We start from the raw sequence: 18147 nt of genomic DNA on the forward strand, positions 1-18147 counted from the left end.
TAGCTCCACAATAAAATAGGGTGCAGGCCAGGCAGCAGGCTGTTAGCCAGCCTGCCAGCTTAGTGGAGTCTGCCACTAGCACAGTCAGTGTAGTCAGCTCAGCTATCCCCATTGAGACCGTGTCTGTGCCTCGACCTGGGTTGGGCAAAACTAAACATGGCAGTGTTCGCCTTAACAATCTCACTAGGATAAAGACCTCCTCCATTCCTGCCATTATTGAAAGAGATCGTGATACCTCATCTCAAAATAGGGCTACTTAATGTTAGATCCCTTACTTCAAAGGCAATTATAGTCAATGAACTAATCACTGATCACAATCTTGATGTGATTGGCCTGACTGAAACATGGCTTAAGCCTGATGAATTTACTGTGTTAAATGAGGCCTCACCTCCTGGTGACACTAGTGACCATATCCCCCATGCATCCCGCAAAGGCAGAGGTGTTGCTAACATTTACGAGAGCAAATTTCAATTTACAACAAAAAAATTACATTTGTCTTTTTTGTGGGCTATACTCGGCCTTGTCTCAGGATGGTAAGTTGGTGGTTGAAGATATCCCTCTAGTAGTGTGGGGGCTGTGCTTTGGCAAAGTGGGTGGGGTTATATCCTTCCTGTTTGGCCCTGTTCGGGGGTATCATCGGATGGGGCCACAGTGTCTCCTGACACCTCCTGTCTCAGCCTCCAGTATTTATGCTGCAGTAGTTTATGTGTCGGGGGGGCTAGGGTCAGTTTGTTATATCTGGAGTACTTCTCCTGTCTTATCCAGTGTCCTGTGTGAATTTAAGTATGCTCTCTCTAATTCTCTTTCTTTCTCTCTCTCCGAGAACCTGAGCCCTAGGACCATGCCTCAGGACTACCTGGCATGATGACTCCTTGCTGTCCCCAGTCCACCTGGCCGTGCTGCTGCTCCAGTTTCAACTGTTCTGCCTGAGGCTATGGAATCCTCACCTGTTCACCGGACGTGCTACCTGTCCCAGACCTATTATTTCACCATGCTGGTAATTTATAAACATTTGAACATCTTGGCCATGTTCTGTTATAATCTCCACCCGGCACAGCCAGAAGAGGACTGGCTACCCCTCATAGCGTGGTTCCTCTCTAGGTTTCTTCCTAGGTTTTGGCCTTTCTAGAGAGTTTTTCCTAGCCAACATGCTTCAACACCTGCATTGCTTGCTGTTTGGGGTTTTAGGCTGGGTTTCTGTACAGCACTTTGAGATATAAGCTGATATACGAAGGGCTATATAAATACATTTGATTTGTCTGTGCCCAATAATGTTTGTACCCTGTTTTGTGCTGCTACCATGTTGTGTTAGTGCCATGCTGTTGTCGTCTTCTGTCTCTATGTCGTGTTGTCTCTTGTCGTGATGTGTGTTTTATCCAATATTTTTATTTGATTTATTATTTTTAATCCCAGCCTCCATCCCCGCAGGGGGGCTTTTGTCTTTTAGTAGGACCTCATTGTAAATAAGAATTTGTTCTTAACTGACTTGCCTAGTTAAATAAATGTTAAATAAAAACAAATAGAGCAAAATTCCAAAACAAAATAGTGTATTAATACACAAAAACAAATACATAATCATATAATGACTACAGATCTGCATAATTACCCGTTACAGGTCTTCAAATGAATATGTATCCCCAATGGAAAAACATTTAAGAATTTTTAATGTGGTGTGTATCTAGAAGAGCTTATTGCAGTTCTATTTTTTTAAAATTGTATTTAACCTTTATTTAACGAGGCAAGTCAGTTGAGAGCATATTCTTATTGTCAATGACGGCATAGGAACAGTGGGTTAACTGCCTTGTTCAGTGGCAGAACAACAGATTTGTCAGATCAGCTCAGGGATTCGATCCAGCAACGTTACTGGCCCAACGCCCTAACCACTAGGCTACCTGCCGCTCAATAACGACAGCAGGAAAGTTTGATATGATTACCTTTGGTATGCCTAGATAAAACCTCGTGGTTATTAATCAAAATCCAATGGCTTGGATAACATTGCCTGCTTTATAGGCTACTGTAGGCTTTATTGCGATAGAGATACCTTTACATTATTGCAAAAAAAAGCTGAACGTGGGGTTTTTAAGGCTGGAATCCAAACGTGGGTCAATTAAATGCAAGGTTATGGTGTAAGTAATACAGCAATTACCTTTTAATAGGCTACATGAGATATAAACGAGTGATTATTAACCTGATTAAAACGAATTTAATAGGCCTAATAGTATGCTATATGTGAAATAAAATGTCAGCCGTTACGAATGAAAGCGCAATAATTCACTACACTTCAGAGAACAAATCTCATGAATATTTAGCTCAGAAACACCGTGGCATAGTTGAGCGTAAAGGGCTTCGTGTGAACTTGAATGAGTGAAATGAAATGAACGAGGCAGTGAAAATGCCACCTACAGTGATTCGAGCCGTTCCAGTGTTGATTTCTGATGGACGTGCTGTAGTGATGAGGCGCTCCGGGCACAAGTCCTTTCTCTGGGATCAAACATCCTCTGCTCTGGTTGTAGTAATCCATCATTAAAAACGGGTTCGGGCTGGGATTCAGTCCCACGACGTCCACACTCTCATACATCGTACGTAGAGAGAAAGCGGGACGAGTGTTGTCCGAGGAGAGCGAAAGAACGTCTGCTGCGCGCAACGAGTTGGGCACACGAAAATAGGAGCAGCAGACGTGTGGTTTTCAGTTTGCCACCAGTAGACTGTGCAAAAGGGTAAAAACTACAATACATTCAAAATAAAGGGAATACGTCCGTTCATAGACACGACACTTGAGGATTCGGGTCCACTAGTTGTTTAGAGTCAATCCGCTACAAAACTAAAATAATTGTATGGAATATCGACCCACACTCAATTTGAACACATCGTTCAAAAGAATGGCCAACGTCATGTCAAAAGTGAGGTTTGAAATGCGCCGAACGATTCGTTTAATCGAAAAGCCGACCGGAATAACTTCATCGGGTCAGTTCAATGGCCTTGCCTCAAATAGTAAACTAGATCGACATCTAGATAATATACCCTACAAACTCCAATAATACCTGAAATCACGCCAAGGGGTCCAAGTCCATTTCAATAACACAGCACCCACATCAGAATAGGCTAAATAGATCAGGTGCTGATCAATCAGAATGAAATTCCGTATTTAGTTCCAACTCGTCCTCTGGGATAAGTAAAATAGTCCACACAAATCAAGAGCGCAAACGGGACAATCAGCCTGCTGTCTGTCCGCCGATCCACTTATTTTGTCTACCGTGCAACACCAATGCACGACTACTCGATTTGCTACATATCTTGTCCTTCTTGCATTTAAAATGTCCTGATTCGCAGAACACATTCGGTTCTTCTTGTTTTGTATTTCGAGAGGAGCCGAATTCGCTCCCACACAAATTGCGTGGCTATCATGTTCTGCAGAAAGTGACCAGGCACAGCAGCTGGCATGTGGCTCCACCTACACTCCCTTCTTCTGAAAACCTTCACAGACATCCCCAACCAGAGCGGGGCGTTGGTGAGAGAGGAACGGGGCCCGCAGGCGCCTCTGCCTGCCTCTCTCTATTACAGAAGTGCGTATTGAAAGATAATTAGGTTTAGTAAACTCTTTAAATGAACCTTATGTATTTTCAGCGAGCTCATTAACATAATTGATTATACCATGAGCCTATAACTATTTTACTAAAAGTTGTCTACCCTTCCTCGTCATTTGAGCTCGTCCTTCCAACTAAATTGACTCCTTCTCCGTGTTCTCATCGTTCACTACCCTCCGTTTTTTTCCCCCTCTCAGTCTGCTAACTCGCCTAACGCTATTCGGCTGAACTTTTCTTGAACTCAAGGAAACAGGCAGCCTCACCTCCAAATGACCTAGATGCTGACTCGGATTTGCCTCTGCGCTTCTCACCTGACAGCATTCAAGGTTTCCCACCTTGTACACCCGATATTACACAATCGCACTCCCTAAAGTGCTGCTCAATGAACAAGCGTAGATTACTTCTGCTTTCTGCTCAGAGGCTAAGAGTCACAGTCAACCAGGCACTGTAACCAATAACGGGCACTTTTTACAACCACAATCAAATATATTTAAAGTTGTTTCTAATAGTTGAAGGAAGTTGTCGACATCAAGTTGGTGCGGGTGCAACATTGTTGCCACTTCCTTAAAGGAATACACAACACTAGTTTGTATTCAATTGTTATAACCATGTTGAAACACTTTCCATTTCCACCCAAATAATAGATAATACAAACTTTATAACCATGATGAGATAAATATATTATATAATATAACTATCATATAATAGGAAGAATTCAGAATAAGTTGGAAAAGCAAAAAATGCCCATCTTCTGTAACCTCTTCAGACAGATTAGCCCATACGTAGGTCGAGTCAAAACCATATTTTCAGTTCACATTTGCTAGACTGGGACAGCATGTTAGATAAACTGGGACACCAATATTATAATACTAATTGTACCCCAATGATAATCGACTTGAATATGTTGTGTGATTGGAAAACACCTGAGGATTTCAGGAATGTACAGTATCATGTGTTGGTTGGGCTAGAATGTTGGACAGATGTCAAAATAGGTTACAGAAGATGGAAATGCAACACGTGACCCATTTTGTCTGAATTCACTCAAATAACAGACCTAATAAAAGCACTACTCGAAACAGGATATAATTCTGCAAGAACCAGAGCCCTGACTAAAATGTACTGTACAAGGGGTCGCTAATGGAAACGGGATGCATTTCCTCCATTGGAAAAGCCTATAAGACTGTCCCACTTTTGCTACTCCAAGTTGTCCTACTTTAGCTACATATGGCTGGTAAAAGCAGGACAAAAAGACAATTATAATATTGCCTTTACATTTTGATACACCAGTACACCAGTGCATTATTTATGCAGTTTTATAACCCTAACATCAAAACAGAAAATTAAACTGTGTCACTGATCTTACTGTGTGTTTCGCTTCTTGTTTGAAGCTTGCTCTGCCCCCCCCCCCCTCTATGATGTCACACCAATGAAGTGACATGATTTTGATCATGTGGTTTTTCTCTGCAAGGGTTTAGTAACAATAGTTTTGATTTTCTCGTCAAACAAAGAAATAAGTGTGCCAGGATTAAGCTGTCCCATGTTAGATGATGTCCCGCTCTTTCAGAATTCCCACGACATGTCGTTTCAGGCCTGATACCTGTGTATATCACAGTACAGGTTTTAGCCAGTTCCCCATCCAGGGCTCATGATTGGTAATAATGATGCGCGGGTTGACCTATAACCCGCAGTCCCCACGGAGTGGACGGGTTTAGGGTCACAAAATGTGTGGATGAAGGGTGGTTAGGGTGACCGGGGGGGGTTAAATAAAAAGAAAACAATGCATAAAAACAAATCCATAAATGTATAATTCTTGTGCAATTCATATCTAAAAGGCAACATTGAGGTTTTTTATGCACTAACTTGTACGCGCTCCAAATGCAGATGGCCTAAATGGAATAGTAACTGAAAGTCTGGAAACTGACCAGGTCTATAATCTCTCACATAGCCTAATATAATATCAACTCCTGCAGAATTAAGCATTTCTTGCAGTAATACGTTACACAAAATGTACATTTTGACTCTGGAACAGGAGTGGAGAAATAGGATCGATTTCTTTCAGCATCTTAAGAGAATGAATGACTGGTTAGGGACCATCTGTAAAGGTCCTATCTTTATTAGCATCATAAAAGCTGATAGTATTTAAGCCACAAAATATGAATCCAAGCCGAAACTGAAATCTTATGAGAAACATGTTGGGTCGTTTTCACATCTTTCAATTCCCTTAAAACCAGTCAAACTGATGTCATTTGGAAATTTAGCATGGAAAATCTTTACATTTATTGTTTTGTTATTGCATTAAGTCCCCGGACCATAAATGTCTTTGCTGCGAGAGAGAAACCGAGATGAAATAGAAATCTTTACAGATGAAGCTAAATGACTAGATTGAAACATAAATTATATTGATGTATGACATTTTATGGTGAGCAACAGTTGATTTAGTTTTCTAGGGCAATACGTAATGACAGAAGAGAAGCAGCATGTAGGCCTATCTAATTAGACTAGTTGAATAACAAATAGCCTACCAAAATGTTGGAAATTATAAGCAGAAACATAGTCCTACCTAACCAGGCTTTAAAAATAAATCCCGCACCCCCTGTCCAAAAATCTTTATGCCATCTGACTGTACAATTTTCTATATTTGCAGGTTAGGGTCGGGTGCGGGCCTCAGATTTTCACTTTATCACATTCGGGCCGTTGAGGATGGGTTATTAGCAACTGTGGGCAGGTGAACAAACAGCTGACCCACGCATCACTAATTGGTACATCCCAGCGTCTGGCCTACACCTGAACCCAATGACAGTATATAAATCAATGGACAATGCCATTGATCACGTGACACCACTCATGTCCATGTCAAATCAAATGTATTGTTCGCGTACACAATTTATCAGATGTGAAGCCAAGGAAGTCTTAAGATGGCATCTCATGTGGGAGATTTATGTAGACATAACATGCTCAGTTTGAGCTACTCCAAGATGTGCTGTTGCAGGTTAGCTCAGTGCTGACCCCTCTTATTCAGTATGTCAAGTTGATGGCCGAACAGGGTACTGCAGGCTGCCATTATCAACTAAATTATCATTATAACTTCTTCTGTGTGCAATTTCAAAATAATCAGTTCAAGGACATACATTGTGTAATAGAAGCCATTTGTTAGTTTTTTTTTACAAAGATTGCCATCTTCCCATTCGCTATAATGGGGGATCCTGTTTCCTGCAAACAATGCCTGCAGTACCAGGGTCAGCCTTGAACTTCGTGGCTTCAATGAGAGGGGCAGTCGTTCTCCCCCGCCTGAACCACGGGGCCATGAGTGGGCCTGACTGAGAAGGTGTTAGAGGGATTATTGCCATTATCCACAGAGGGGGGTGGCCTGCTCCTCTGACTGTGACCCTTATCTAATGCAGGGCCCAGACTGTTTACTTTGACTGATAATGAGCCCACAGAGAGCCAGCTCTGGGCAGATACCACCGAAGAAATTCCTTCACAGGATTGGCCTCAACGAGTAATGGTGTCAGAAAACACAGATATACTCTGCCTGTTTATTTCTCAGATTGGGCAGTGTTTAATTGACCTCTACATTGTGATGGCACAGCTAGAGTGGCAGATAATGAATGGTTGACCTACAAAGACTTAAAATGGTCCAAACACATGCGCACAGTCGTGAAGAAGGTACTACAGCGTCTCTTCCCCCTCGGGAAGTTGAAAAGGTTTGGCATGGGCCCTCAGATCCTCTACAAGTTCTACAGCTGTCCCATTGAGAGCATTTTGACTGGCTGCATCACTGCTTGGTATAGCAACAGCACTGCCCCCAATCGCATGGCCCTACAGGGGGTGGTGTGGACATCCCAGTACATCACTGGGGCTGAGCTCCCCGCCATCCAAGATCTTCATATCAGGTAGTGTGAAAGGAAGACCCAGAAAATGGTTAGACTCCAGCCACCCAAGACTGTTCTCTCTGCTTCCGCAAGGCAAGCAATACCGGTGCATCAAAGTATGGCAACTGATAAATAGCTAACAAAATAGCTCCACGGACTGAGTTAACCTTGTATCCTCAACCTTTTTTTCTTCTCAATTGTTGTCTCTATGCACACTCACAGGGCCCCAAACACTCACACACACTGCATCATCTGCTCACTCACACATAACATGCACATAAATTTATACGGACTCTACACACATACGCACCACTCATATACAAGCTGCTGCTACTCTGTTTATCTTCTATCCTGATGCCTAGTCACCTTACCCCTATACATATCTACCTCCATGACTCCAGTATCCCTGCACAATGTCAATAGGGTATTGGAACTGACCCTGTATAGTATGCTTACTTATTGTGTTCTTTATATGTCTTATTTCTCAGGTTTCTTTTTCTAGTATTACATTGTTATTGATTATTGCATTGTAGGGTTTTGAGTTAGCAAGAAAGGCATTTCACTGTGTTTGTGCATGTGACATTAAAACTTGGATTGTAGATCATTTCTCGTCATGGAGAGGAGGCATGGGAAAGCTTGAGGAACCAACCCTCTTCTTCAGGCCTTCTGAGGACATGTCACATTGCCGGGACATGAAAAGAAGCAGAAGTCAATGCCAAATAGAGTTCCGTCAAAACATAACGAATCATTCTGAATCTATGCAGGCGCCAGGAGACTTAATGAGTGCCGTTTTTCAGGCTGAGTGAGTGAGTGGAGAGAGCGAGCGAGAGAGAATGCACGCACGCATGACTAAGTCGCTTCGGATAAAAGCGTCTACTAAATGGCATATATTATTATATTGTGTTGCTTGTCAGCTATGTAGCAGATCGCTAATTGCTCTGATACATCCTCTGCTCCCATGATGCATTGGGCTGTCCTACTCATTGTCTGACCCCATGATATCAAAAGAGGTGCTTATTCCCTTTCGGCATGGGGATATTACATCAGCGTTAGCTGGGAGAATGAGGGTGCTGGCACGCTGCCATGTGGTGCCCAGTCATATGTGCCCACGGCCCCTGGCTTTCAAGGACAGGTCTCTGGAACCAGTGGCTCGTTTGGACATTAGGAAGTGAGAGAGAGAGAGAGTCGGGATTGTCACACCGAGCCAAAGGACGCAAGCTCGTCTAGTTAGAGGTTAAGTGAACGTGGTCAGTGGCTTCTGGCACAAGTTAGCAGGCGTGTGTGAAGGCAAAGCCTAGGAGGAGGAGGAGCCGGTGCCAGCTAGCCAGCCTACTCAAATATGCCAGAGACAGAGAGTGGCTTCAAAAGCTCCACACTCCTGACAACACAGAAAGCTACAGAGATTGGACCTGTGTGTGTGTGTGTATATATAAAACTCTATTGCATGGCTCAGGCTTCAAAGCGTGGTTACTTAAAGCCTCAACAGCCCACTGATGGAAAGGCCTTGATTAAAGCACCATTCAAGCATTATTGCCTGTCAGAAATGGCACTGTTATGTAAGTGCAACATAATAAAAGAATATGAGGGTAAACACAATGCCCTTGATTAAGGAGCGAATTTGGAGGAGAGATTGGATGGGGGATGGAGAGAAAGGGTTATTTGAGGGAATTCAGAGTGCTTTAAGACTGCGGCCTGAACTGTGAGGGTGTCAAACTCTTTTTACAGCCACTCTCTCCTTGCCCCATCAAGGGTGTTAAGAAGCAGTAAAATGTTGTCCCTCACCATTCACCCCCATAGGACAGGAGATAGCTAGCTGTTGGTCTACAGGTTAGAGCAAACAATAGGTCATTGGGCTAACTGCTATAGTGCTGAGAGGGTCAAATGAAAAGGAGTTATTTGGCAAACCATCACAAAATCTTGGCTTACAGGCATAGAACCATGCAAGATAAGGATAACGTTTTTTTTTTTTTTGCTAACGTTGGCCACGATTCAGCAACATCTAATCAGCTGTCCCTTGATGCTTGTGTTCTCACACTTTTCAGATTTGTATTACCCCACTTCCTTCCTGTGACAATATGTTCTTTATCGGAGTGGACAGACAAACAAAACAACAACATACTTTCGTCAAAAAGTCAAGTGTTTTACGGCTAAGTTGGGTAAAAGAGTGGAGAAGTAGTGTTTTCTATCAGCTAGTCTGCTCGACAACACTTAACAGGGAGTAGACCCGTCTGCTGACAACACTTAACAGGGAGTAGACCAGTCTGCTCGACAACACTTAACAGGGAGTAGACCCGTCTGCTGACAACACTTAACAGGGAGTAGACCCGTCTGCTGACAACACTTAACAGGGAGTAGACCAGTCTGCTCGACAACACTTAACAGGGAGTAGACCCGTCTGCTCGACAACACTCAACAGGGAGTAGATCCGTCTGCTCGACAACACTCAACAGGGAGTAGACCCGTCTGCTCGACAACACTCAACAGGGAGTAGACCCGTCTGCTGACAACACTCAACAGGGAGTAGACCCGTCTGCTCGACAACACTCAACAGGGAGTAGACCCGTCTGCTGACAACACTCAACAGGGAGTAGACCCGGCTGCTGACAACACTCAACAGGGAGTAGACCCGTCTGCTGACAACACTCAACAGGGAGTAGACCCGTCTGCTGACAACACTTAACAGGGAGTAGACCAGTCTGCTGACAACACTCAACAGGGAGTAGACCCGTCTGCTCGACAACACTCAACAGGGAGTAGACCCGTCTGCTGACAACACTCAACAGGGAGTAGACCCGTCTGCTGACAACACTCAACAGGGAGTAGACCCGTCTGCTGACAACACTCAACAGGGAGTAGACCCGTCTGCTGACAACACTCAACAGGGAGTAGACCCGTCTGCTGACAACACTCAACAGGGAGTAGACCCGTCTGCTGACAACACTTAACAGGGAGTAGACCCGTCTGCTGACAACACTTAACAGGGAGTAGACCCGTCTGCTGACAACACTTAACAGGGAGTAGACCCGTCTGCTGACAACACTTAACAGGGAGTAGACCCGTCTGCTGACAACACTTAACAGGGAGTAGACCCGTCTGCTGACAACACTTAACAGGGAGTAGACCCGTCTGCTGACAACACTTAACAGGGAGTAGACCCGTCTGCTGAAAAGAGAACAACGGACATGTTTGAGTCAGCCCTGCTCGTCTAATTTTGGATTTCCCATCACCTGCTAGTATCCAGATCCCCGTTCTCCACACATATCCTCCCCCACACTAGCTCTAGCACATTTGCCAACAGACGGTTAATACCAGCACCCAGACGAGGAGATCAGAGATAGCCGAGGAAAGCCAGCTTTGCAAAGCTTTCCTTCTCTTTTATAATATCTTATGTGCGACCTAATAAGGCCGACCAGCAGGAGAGACCAAATAGAGAAAGAACTTAAGAGGAAATAGAGGCAAGGTCCAGTAGCTTTGCAACAAAAAACACAAAGGCACCGAGACACAGATAGCGCCTATTCGTCTCTATACTCTTCTGCTTTGCAGCAGTTTGTGTGTCCTGCATGTCTCTGCCATTATCCCACGACTGTGCAGGTCACTTCCTCATGTGCCTGCCAGTACTCCACTTCACAGTGAGCTGCATGTGTCTGCCTGGCCCAGGAGCCCAGGTGTTTTCACTATACCGGAGATGGCATGGGCTTAGCGACATTGCTGTTATCACCCTGCTCCCTGCTGCCAGCCATGTGTGTGTTTGTGTGCGTTTACACAGCTGGTTTTCCGCAGCCCGTGTGCTGGCCAAAAACAGCAGCTGCGCCCACTGACAGTGAGTTGATGGTGTAAAGGACACGGCTCTCCATGTGAGAACAAGCTGCGGTATCGAGAGACATGGCCCCACTTCCACCTCTTCCTATGGTTCCATCGGACCCAGGACAGGAGCCTTTTATGGATCCAACATCAGAGAGTTGGCACTCAAATGTGTCTGTGGTGGGTGGGGGTTTCTGAAAGGCTATTATGTGGCTTTTGCAGGGATCTTTATGAAAGCTCCATGTCCACTTTAATGCCCCTCAAATAGCAGATTCTGGCATTTATGGCACATGCCTATCTCCCCATAAAGGCTTTTATTGTTTGGCCCAGTCTATGGCGGCCGTAACCTGGTTTCTTGTTTTACGGGAACCTTCACTAGGACATAGGTTTTCTTCTTGATGGCTGCCTAGATAATTATCATAGATGAGGCCATTGGGCATATGTGCGACAGTAAATAATTGCAAATAATCCCCCAAATCAAAAGGTCAACCTAGAAATATAGCCAATAGAATGGGTCATGAATTGGGTTTGAGACATTGTCTTATGTTTATACACACAAAAGGACACCACTGTTTCTATCCAGCGCTTAGAGAGAGGAGGGCCAGTCTTAGCTACACTGGACTGGAGCCTTAGTGCTAATCGAGGAGAAGGATGATTAAATCATGACACAGGAAATAGCAGAGGCAGTCAGGGAGGGAGGAAGAGACGGACCAGGCTTGCTGGCTGGCAGAGAGCCCTGCTCTACCAAGGCCCTACTACCTCATTAGACTTTGATCAGTGAAGCAATTCCAGCTCTTTGTTCATTCCACCCATCTATCTATCTATTGTATTCACCCATCCCGGTCTGGCCTCTACTTCAGAGCATCAGTGAACCTAGAGAGAGAGAGAGCAAGAGAGAGAGACTGACAGAATGAGAAAACAGACAGAGCCCTCATCAAAACAGACTTAGCTGGCTTTGATTCTCTCCTCTTCTCTCTAGTCTAGTGTTTCATCTCTAGCTCTCCCCAACAGAGATCTCAGGCCTGCATCACCGGGGCAAACTACCTGCCCTCCAGGACACCTACATCACCCGATGTCACAGGACGATAATCAAGGACATCAACCACCCGAGCCACGGTCTGTTCACCCCGCTATCATCCAGAAGGAGAGGTCAGTACAGGTGAATCAAAGCTGGGACAGAGAGACTGAAAAACAGCATCTATCTCAAGGCAATCATCAGACTGTTAAATAGCCGGCTTCCACCCGGTTACACAGTTGATTTCTTCAAACCAAGCTGCTTACCTATTGCAGATGCAGTCTTCCCAGCCTGGTGCAGGTCTACAATTTTGTTTCTGGTGTACTTTGACAGCTCTTTGGTCTTGGCCATAGTGGAGTTTGGAGTGTGACTGTTTGAGGTTGTGGACAGGTGTCTTGTATACTGATAACTTCAAACAGGTGCCATTAATACAGGTAATGAGTGGAGGACAGAGGAGCCTCTTAAGGAAGAAGTTACAGGTCTGTGAGAGCTAGAAATCTTGCTTGTTTGTAGGTGACCAAGTACTTATTTTCCACCATAATTTGCTAATTAATTCATAAAAAATCCTACAATGTGATTTTCTGGATTTTTTTTTCTCATTTTGTCTGTCATAGTTGAAGTGTGCCTATGATTTAAATTACAGGCCTCTGATCTTTTTAAGTGGGAGAACTTGCACAATTGGTGGCTGACTAAATACTTTTTTTGCCCCACTGTGTATCATGTATTATATTCTATTGTATTTAACTCAATGCCATTCCAAAATTGCACAATCTAATATTTATACATTTCTTAATTCCATTATTTTAGATGTGTGTATTGTTATGAATTGTTAGATACTACTGCACTGTTGGAGCTAGGAACCCAAGCATTTCGCTACACCCGCAATAACATCTGCTAAATATGCATATGTGACCATTTGATTTGATTTTGATTTGCCTTGCTACCTGGCAGGTTCTGCCTCAGTCTCAGCTTAGGGCTTTAGGCCCTGTATAAATGCCTTTATTCTCTCTCTCAGAGCCTGGAGTCTGAAGTGAAGTGAAGAGCTGAAGAGGGAGGATTTCCTATCGAGAAGTGCTGACCGGCGGGGTTCACTTTAAGTGGATTTTCCCTTTCCCCTCGCCTAGGCCCATTATGACACCCTCGCCAGTGACCTACACTTGAGACGTGCCCAGGGAGGTGCCAGTAGGCGATTTGTTGGGCATGGCTGATTGTTGAACAGCACAAAGCCGAAGTGTGAGCCGACGGATGGTGGGTAGGTGTCTGGATGGATGCGCAGTGCAGTTAGCGCACAGCACTGGGCTGTGCAGTGTGGGTATCATTAGAAATAATGGTATGTCCCGTTTGTGGTGGTACTGTACAGTGCTTCCCTTCCATCCACCTAGTCCAGGCCTGTTGTAGGCCTAACCTGGTGAGCCACCCCCAATTGTAAAAATGTGCAGAGCCATTTCAAATATAGATGGCACATCTAAAATCCCCTGCTTAGCCAGCAGGTTGTGAGGAACAAAAGCCTGCAGCATGACAAACCCCGCAGCATGACAAATGCTGCTACTGCTGTGGTGCTGGGGGGTAGTCGGGTTAGGGTTAAACCCATTGGAGGTGATGGGGTGTGGGGGGAGGTGGTAACGGAATGGATGACTCCATTGCCCCAAACCACATTAAAGAGAAGAGGCAACGATGGGGAGTGGTGGTGTAGGGAGGTCAGGCAGGGTGGGGTGGGGGTGGGGGTGGAATCATCAACATTTCAAAAGAATGGGGGCCAGAGAATTCAGATGATAGCGGTGGCTGGGCTCCTCCCACACCCCTTCCCCTGCCTCAGCAGAAGCCCTGTGGCTGATGATGATACTAGCCCGTCACTGTGTGTGTGTGTGTGTGTGTGTGTGTGTGTGTGTGTGTGTGTGTGTGTGTGTGTGTGTGTGTGTGTGTGTGTGTGTGTGTAGGGGACAATGAGAGAAGAATGTCTCTCCCTCCATCCCGCCTCCACTGGATGAGAGCTGGACATTTTATCCACAACTCTGTGTGGGTCAACGTCACTGAAGACAACCCTGACAGTGGAAGTGCACTATTAGGGGAGAAGACTTTCATCGAGGGGCGGCAGGGTAGCCTAGTGTTTAGAGCGTTGGACTAGTAACCGAAAGGTTGCAAGATCGAATCCCAGAGATGACAAGATATACATCTGTCGTTCTGCCCCTGAACATGGCAGTTAACCGACTGTTCCTAGGCTGTGATTGTAAATAAGAATTTGTTCTTAACCGACTTGCCTGGTAAAATAAAAAGGTTAAAATTAAAATAGCTACCATTCGGCTAGCTTCAACAATGGAAGAGCCTTCAGAAGTCCCTCGACATATCGTTCTTAGTGGAACATGCCTGTCCTATGTATCAGCTGCTTCAATGGAGAGATTCTGTAAAAAAAAATATTATTCCACTCATTTTCTTGCCCGTGACAAATTACCTAGTTGGTTCCAAAATCCAAAACTGTCTGAATTCAGAATTACATGGCCTTTCTGGATTTATTTTCGGATAGGTATTCTTTCAAACAGCTTTACTTATAAGTTCCAAAGGGAATCTTTACTTATGCAAATCGTGCTCGACTAAGTTTCTTTCTGAGAGGTTTCTCCATCTTCAAGACAAGTTCTGATCAATTAACTATCGTCTTGGGAGATGGTTGACTTCTTACCCTTTAAACCGAGACTCTGAATGCTTCCCCAGATTCGCGCTGACAGTGACAGAGATACATAATCACTACGGATACCCGAACCATCTGTGTTGCAAAGCAGTACAGAGAAAGAGAGCTCCAGTCTCTCAATAGTTGGTCAACAGTGCATTACAAAGTGAATGGCCCAGAAGGAGAGATCATTAGCCTTGCGGACCGTTCTATTCTCGGAGTGCGTAGGGGGGTTTGATACAAAAGAGCCTGATAATATTTAACCAGGGGAGATTGATGATCTATCTTCCCCTATCCCCCTTACTTTCACCCCTGGGTCTTCCCCATTGTCATGCCAGCCCCGGCCCCCATTCACTCCTTATTCAATATTTCAGGGCCATTGTTCCTCCTTACATACCCCTCGAAGCTCCATTACTTTTCCCACTCACTCCTCAAAGGAGGGGTTAGCCGAAAAAAACCATCATATGTGGGGGGGGTAACAAAACATGTCTCTACACTCACACACACGGAACGGAGGTTTGCATGCACACACACACACGCCCATACACACCAGCCCCACCAATCCTGACCCGGTGGGTCTCTGCCTGGCTCTTTTGATGAAAGAAGAAGTCATTTATCCGACTCATCCTCGCAGCACCTTCTAAAAACATTCTTTATTCCCCAGCCGCCACGTTAAAGCCGCACCTTGCTGACAGCATGATGAAGAGTCATGCTCCTTTCCCCCTGTCCTTTCTCCCTCTGGAGCTTCCCTCACTTCCCATCCCCAGGTCCACTCCTCACAGGAAAATACCAGCTTTTGTGCCCATGCATGTGAAATTGTGTGGAAATGCATAAAAGTATGAGTGTGTCTGCTAAGTGATTGTGTGTTTATCTGTGATCGTAAATTCAAACAAAACTGTGCATGTGTTTTGGGGTGTATGTAGCACATGCAAGGGTGTTTCACAGATGAAGCTGTTAATGCGGGGGGTGAGGAGTGTCAGGGGGAAGCTGAGAGGCCTGGCATGACAGAGCTCATTTGGAGCTAACAGGGCCATCACTCTCTTCTCGCTCTCCCCTTTCTTTTGTCACGTCTCTTCTCTCGCTTTCTCTCTTACTACCGCTCTCTCTCGCTCTTTCCTTTCTCTGTCACTTTAACTAATGTTCTACCTCTCAGTCTCCCTCTGTCTCAGTCTATCCATCCCTCCCTCCCTCTCAGCTGGCTGGCAGGGCAGTAGGCCGGCACAGTGCCGGCCTCTGTTCTCATTGAAGCACCCCCAGGTGTGTCTGCTAGCTGGATGGCCAGGCCGCATATTATCTGGGGTGTTCCTGAAATGCCCTGCTCGGGCCTCAGCCAAAATATGAGCTGGAGAGGTGCCCTGATGGGCTGGTGGGGCGCTGTGTGTGTGTGTATATGTCTCAGGTTTCTGTTAGCAGGTTTTGGGCTGAGAAAAAAAGAGAAAAAAAGCAGACAAATAAAAAAATTGTCTCTGGCCAATTGTCCAGGAGAAAATCCTTTTGCAAAATAATGCTTTTTAGCCTATTCAATTATGAAAATACCAGTCGATGGAAATACATTTGACCCGTCATGCTTATTGTCGATTGGTTCATTTGCATAATTTGTTGGAATTATATAGGCGCGTGCGTATTTTCGTTCGTCATTATGCATCATGATATTTATTTATCACACGTGCACAGCATACAGATACTATAGCGTGAGAGCTGTTGCTATAGAAATGAAACATTGCACAACAATTCTAAATGCAATCGTGTGTTAAAAACAGTTCATGGACACGATTAAAAAGAGCTACTATTCTGAACTGGTAATTGAAGCGCACTTCCCATTCGTCATTCCAGCGCATATGGCTGGCAGGCAGGCAGGCAGGCAGGCTTCAGCGCGTCTCACTTTGCAACGTGAGCTGGACGCAGTATGAATATTGAAAACATATAGGCTACTTAATTGTGTGAAACCTGAACGTTTTTACTTCATATTATGAAGCATGTCTTACCTTGCTTCAAAGTACCCGAGTCAACTCAATCATTTTTATAAAGACTAACACATGGCATTGAAACAAGTAGCTTATTTATCTCATGTTCTATTGGATCTGTCTACATTTCTAACAGATATTTTCATCGCGGTCATGAAAACGCTCGCATGTGTAGTGCGCTTCTGACAACGTGTTTTCCCCACTCATTGCACTATGGAACGAACATTCGCGCGTAGCCTAATACCATGTGCGCATTGCTGTTCTTAGGTGAATCATATTCTAATCTATTGCATCAGCCTTATTTCTTTAAAACTTGTTTTGATGAACTGGTTCTTTGAATTTGAGATCTATCGTCCCACAACTGTCCCAGAGTCTGTTTGGAATAGTCCATTTCTTTCTTGCACAGAGCGACAAGTTGACCAATAGAATAGGTCTACCTTTCTACTATGGGGGAATAGTAGATTGACACTCCACTGATTTTACTGTTTGTTACACTTCTTGTTGGCTGAGTTTAAAGTAAATGAGGACAGTTATTCTAACATCTTGCACATTGCATTCTCGAGTTCAAATCAAAACGTATTAGTCACATACGTCAAATACAACAGGTGTAGTAGACCTTACAGTGAAATGCTGAATACAACAGGTGTAGTAGACCCTACAGTGAAATGCTGAATACAACAGGTGTAGTAGACCTTACAGTGAAATGCTGAATACAACAGGTGTAGTAGACCTTACAGTGAAATGCTGAATACAACAGGTGTAGTAGACCTTACAGTGAAATGCTGAATACAACAGGTGTAGTAGACCCTACAGTGAAATGCTGAATACAACAGGTGTAGTAGACCTTACAGTGAAATGCTGAATACAACAGGTGTAGTAGACCTTACAGTGAAATGCTGAATACAACAGGTGTAGTAGACCTTACAGTGAAATGCTGAATAAAACAGGTGTAGTAGACCTTACAGTGAAATGCTGAATACAACAGGTGTAGACCCTACAGTGAAATGCTGAATACAACAGGTGTAGACCCTACAGTGAAATGCTGAATACAACAGGTGTAGTAGACCTTACAGTGAAATGCTGAATACAACAGGTGTAGTAGACCTTACAGTGAAATGCTGAATACAACAGGTGTAGTAGACCTTACAGTGAAATGCTGAATACAACAGGTGTAGTAGACTTTACAGTGAAATGCTGAATACAACAGGTGTAGTAGACCCTACAGTGAAATGCTGAATACAACAGGTGT

General features: G+C 44.4%; 1 protein-coding gene across 5 annotated transcripts in view; it reads right to left on the reverse strand.

Annotated features, from left to right (window-relative positions):
* Window positions 1-18147, reverse strand: part of LOC118357613 (retinoic acid receptor alpha-like) — a 238458-nt gene that overhangs the window by 54209 nt on the left and 166102 nt on the right. The window contains exon 1 of one of the 5 annotated variants that reach the window (XM_035734902.2): window positions 2404-3439. The exons of 3 other annotated variants lie outside the window; for them this stretch is intronic. In XM_035734902.2, the coding sequence (XP_035590795.1) occupies window positions 2404-2578 (175 nt within the window). In that variant the 5' untranslated portion in view covers window positions 2579-3439. Of the gene's footprint in view, window positions 1-2403; window positions 3440-18147 lie in introns of those variants that run through there. One more of the 5 variants, XM_035734905.2, reaches the window with a different exon arrangement.

This window comes from Oncorhynchus keta, chromosome 24, assembly GCF_023373465.1.
Source record: "Oncorhynchus keta strain PuntledgeMale-10-30-2019 chromosome 24, Oket_V2, whole genome shotgun sequence".
NCBI lineage: Eukaryota > Metazoa > Chordata > Actinopteri > Salmoniformes > Salmonidae > Oncorhynchus > Oncorhynchus keta.